At 30.2% G+C, this 5,166-nt stretch overlaps 1 protein-coding gene across 1 annotated transcript; it reads left to right on the top strand.

Moving 5' to 3' along the window:
• Positions 1–595: 595 nt before the first annotated feature.
• On the top strand, positions 596–4,956 carry LOC111716695 (uncharacterized; the record flags this gene model as incomplete). Its single annotated transcript, XM_023492171.1, is given in 5 exon segments — positions 596–622; positions 1,659–1,751; positions 2,899–2,990; positions 3,602–3,689; positions 4,492–4,956. Coding segments are annotated over 5 exon segments (381 nt in total), but the record flags the coding sequence as incomplete, so codon positions are not given.
• Between the last annotated feature and the right edge of the window lie 210 nt (positions 4,957–5,166).

Below are 5,166 nucleotides of genomic sequence, written 5' to 3'. Positions count from 1 at the left end.
ATGTGTTCTCTATTTTCCCCAGAAATCCAATTATTGAGGAGTTGGAATCCAGGAACAGGTTTCTATGAGAATCAAAAGTTTTTATATTTTTTCATATACTGGCTGGCACTTGTTGTCATGGAAGTATGATAATTTTAGTTTTAATTTAGTTGTTGTTAATTAAAAGACAATTAAATAGTGTCTACACTAAGTTATCGTATCTTTCTGCTGGAATTCTAAATGACAAATCAGGTTTTTCTCCCGTCATAGATTTCGTTGAAAAGTAAGACAAGTACCAGTAAAAAGGCTAATTAGTTTACCATGAAATAAAAAAAACCAGGAGGTTAAACTGCCTTTTTAAGTTAGATGATATAAGTCTGATGGAAGCAAAATCTTTAAGAAAAATTTAAGAAAAATCTTTTATTAAGACTTTAGTGGAAAAAAAGCCAATTTTTGATAGATTACAATTTTAAATAATATACATCTCAGACTTTTGTGAAATCTCCTGATAACCTAAAATTCTTAACGTTTAAAACACTTTGACAAACTCCATGAATATTATTTAATGAATACTATTTAAAATCATTATGTTTAATGTAAAACCCATTCTGTTTAGGCACATGGAGGATCAAATATGGAACAGGTTCAGCAAAAAAAAATCAATTTACAAATTGTATTTTTTTTCTAATAATTTTGTTTATATTTTTCTTTATGGAAGAAAAACTTGGTACTTTTCATTTATTTTTGGTTTTAAAATATACTGATTTTAAGTTGAGGTTTTTGTAACCTTGAACACCAATTGAATTATATACAATAGCTATATTAATTCAAACTAAGAATATTGTAGTAAGATTTTGATTCCACTTATGACCAGCTGAGGGATTTCATTTTCATTATAAACCCCCTGTAAATACGTCTAAATCACTCCAGTGGAATTATAAACTCCCTGGAAAGATATTTTAATCCCTCCAGTGGAATGTAAATCACCCTGCGTAAAGTTTTAAATTGTAAATTGCCATTTTTCAAACCCCTCTAGTGAAAATGAAATTACTCAGGTGGGCTCCAGTGGAGTCAAATTTCTAACTGCAAACTTCCATGACTCTATTATTTTGATCCTTAAATTGTAAAATTGCATATTCCTTATCAGGTTACAAAGGTTACAATGAACATTCACTTAAAAAGTCAAACGAGTATTAAATTGCCAGTTGTTGTTTTTCTTGTTCATTGGACTATTTGAAATCAACACTCACAGGGACTGTAAGCGTAGTTTCAAGCGATCCTCCAAATTCTTTCAAAACCCTTGAAGCAATTGCCTTGACTACAGAGATCTGTTTGTGGAAATATCTTATTAGCTCTTGAATCATTCCAAACCCCAGTATACGCTGCGTTCAGTGCAAACTTTGCACAGCTGATCCTGCAATAGGGTCTCTGGCAAATATTGTCATTTTTAAATGAAAGTTGCTTCAAATATTAAATAGTAATTTTTTTTTTAACTGGTTTCTGTAAATTATCAAGGATATGTCTGTCATCCTTGATCAGTGAAAGGTTTAAAAGGGCACCGTTGTGAACCAGGGATAGCCTCTTTTAAGGAAAGGTGAAATTAAATGGCTCGTACAGTCACTTCAAATCTTAAAGCTGTGTTCTAACTGGTAACACTATATTATATTATATTTGTTTAGAAAACTTGTATTCCTCTTTATACATTACTTCTTGCTCTTGGTAATCCTACAGTTCATTACTTTTCACTGGACATAGAGGGGGCGGAATTAAAGGTTTATAATTTATTAAGGTGCTATGATACTTCACAGAAGTTCAATTCATTAACCCTATCTCTGCTGGGGTACTTGAAAACCAGGATATGCTGGGGGGGGGTCAATTTGACCCCCCCCTCTAAATCCCATGTTTTATGTCCAAATATGACAAATGATACATCATTAGAAAGCTCTTGTGCTCTACTTTTAGAATCTGCAAAAAAATTTGCAAATTTGCGAAAATTGAATTTTTTATCGCAAAATCCAGTTTTATAGTAAAAATGTTTGCAAAAAAAAATTTGTCCAAAAAATGACAAATTATACATTTTTGAAAAGCCCTTGACCATGCCATTTCAAATATGCAAAAATTTTTGCAAAATTTTAAATAACCTGATTTTTAATCAAGAAAAACTAAAAATGTGCAAATTTCCTTTGACAGGTTGTTTGCAAAAAATTTGTAATTTTTTTTTTGCAAAACTTGTGCAATCCGTTTCCTTATGTCATAGGCTTTCCAAAAAGCTAAATTTTATCAAAATCTGACAAGTGAAAGTGGGTCAAAACAAAGATTTAGTTTGTTAAAGGCAAAAGAAGTCATTCAGGCAGTGTGCCTGAGGACTCAGGCAGTTAGTATGAAAGCCCGATTTTAGGCCTAAAGGGAGGGCTTTGGGTATGTAAGTAAAGTCAGAAAATTTCAACAGCCTCAGACCAATACTTTTTGAGTTATGTAAAAAAAACTACAGGGGGGGGTCAAATTGACCCCCCCCCCAGCAGGAATAGGGTTAAAGCCTGGTTTTAGGCCTAAAGGGATGGCTTTGGGTATGTAGGAAAAGTCTGAAAATTTCAGCAGCCTCAGACCAATACTTTTTGAGTTATGTAAAAAAAAACTACAGGGGGGGGTCATATTGACCCCCCCCCAGCAGGAATAGGGTTAATGGACATATCATTTTGATAAAAAAAATTATTAATAGAAAATTTCCTGTATAGGATATTTTACAGACATGGTAGATTTTTCATAAAAAGGACATTTTAAATGATTGAGCCGATTTTTTATAAAAAAAAATATAAAACAATTTTGGAAATAAAAACAGTTACTATACTGACTAAACTTGGAGGGTACCACTGAAAATCAGACAGGCCGCTCTATCTAACTATCTATCTATGAATCTAGGTTTTGAAAGCTATACCTTGGCATCTGGTGGATATATGGTTGGTAGGAATAGAGACAAATCATATCGGAGAATTTGACAATACAGAGACAAGGTTTAGAACTTTGATATGATTATTTGTCTTTGTTTTGGGGTGGGAGGGGAAGGGGGGCTTGCTCATATGCAATCACTAGCCAAATAAAGGTTTTTGAACTTGATCTTAAAAATAAGTATATGGTGTAATCTGTGATGGTACAGAAAAAGATATTTTTCTCCTTATAGATAGAAGTAAGATTAGTAGCGATCATAAGCAATTATTTTTAAGATATAGAAAGCTTAAAATTTTATTTTGATATTTTTTGTAGCAAAAAAGAAAATAATTAAATAAGTTGAAAACTTTTGTATTTGGAAAATGCTCAAGATTACAACAAGAATATATACTTTTTTTCTTAGATTAAGACTTAAAACCCTGAAACCCTATTTTTGACAATATAATGTCAAAATGAAAAACCTCGAAGTGAGATCAGTAAAATATGACAAAAAATGTATTGTTGTCATTAAAAAATTGTTGAAAGGCTTACAGAGTGATATTGATATGATAAATCAGCAACTATATGATTTTATTAGTATTATCAATAATAATCCTTGTAAACTATGCCATTTAATTGGATTATCATGTTACTTCAATTTTAGTTTGCTTAATTCATTATTTTTAAAATTGTTCAGACGAGATTTACTGAACTATATGATTAGCCAGGGGTACAAGCATATTGGTACTATTGGCATAGATGATATTTTGATCAAACCTGATAAGGTAAAAATAAAAAGCATTAACAGAAATATTCAGATATATCATTTACTTTTAGAAAAGGAACTAAACTATTGCCGCAAACTTTGATTTTTTACTCCAAATAGCTTTGCAATCCAATGTTGTTGACAGCTTTGATATTTCAAATCATGAATTTTGTTACAATAAAAAGCCTATGTATGAAGGTTTTCACCATCAGAAGTTTATGGAGCATCAAATTCACTTCAAAAAAATATCAGTCTGAAAATTTTGCAAACAAAATTAAATGTTTATATGTAATTATAATGTGGAAGAGGAAGACAACTGTTAGTCTCAATTTATTATTTTTAATAGTCCTATGAATATGAAACACTGCAGATGCTCATTGAAAATTAGACCTATTTGAGATAATAACTTTAAACTGTAAACCATGTCAAAATAACCTGTTTATTTGTATAAATCTGCAAATGGTTCTTTTTTTTTCTTTTTAACAGTGTTCCACGGGTTCGAACAGGATTCCGGGATTTGAACAGGGTTCTGCTAACTACCTGGGTTCTAACAGGATATTGGGGGTTTCATGGCCAATCTTTCCAAGGCTCATAAAAAATTAGACCTCCATCTTCAATGTTTAGAGTGCAAGGGAAGACTTTGAAAAGTTCAAAAAGAATGTCTGAAAAATGTTCAAAAATAAAAAATTTTACCTTTTAAAAATATTAATATATTACATTACACATGTTATTACATTCATTTTTTTTTAAGGATTTTAAAGTTATTTAGAAAAAAACGTGATAAGGACAAGGTTCTCTTTGTAATATTTATAATATTTCAGGTTAATGTAAGTGATGAGATGATTACCTATTTAATTTCACTGCAGGATAAAAGTCAATATCCTAATGAACCGCAAATCTAAACATTTTTTTTTGTTAAATGATCTTAAAGGGACTGTCAGCCTAATTAGCATACCCAATATAACGAAAAGTCAAAGAATCTGTATATTTCCTTTCTTATTTCCACTGTATACATCAGCAAATAAAAATTATAAATTGTAAGATGGAGAAACAATGATATTCTTATTGTTTTAAGCATAATATTAAAGGGTTGTTTTAAGCATAATATTAAAGGGAATCCTCAAGCAAATAAATCGTTTGAATTGTGGCAAAATTCTCCAATAAAACATCTATGTTATATATGTTTGCATTATTTGAGATATTCACCAACTTGATGCGTTTTTGATGTTTTCTTGTTTTTTTATTGTTTAATTATGAATGTAATAAATAATAAATACCTAATTCTACTGTTGCAACTTTTTTCAATGACAATAAAAAAGAAATAATGAACACAATTTTTTTGAAAATTCTAAATCTACTCTAAAGAAGTAAAGGAACACATTTCTATATCTTTTCTCAACTAACATTTTCAAATTCCTTGCTTTTTTTAATCAGAAGGAGAAATTTTCTTTGACCTCTCTTATTTTTCAAAAAAAAATGATGGAATTTAAATTTGA

Source organism: Eurytemora carolleeae, unplaced genomic scaffold (genome assembly GCF_000591075.1).
Source record: "Eurytemora carolleeae unplaced genomic scaffold, Eaff_2.0 scaffold2164, whole genome shotgun sequence".
Taxonomy (NCBI): Eukaryota; Metazoa; Arthropoda; class Copepoda; order Calanoida; family Temoridae; genus Eurytemora; species Eurytemora carolleeae.
Note: the sequence above shows the minus strand (reverse complement) of the source record. Positions and strands in the feature narration are given on the sequence as shown.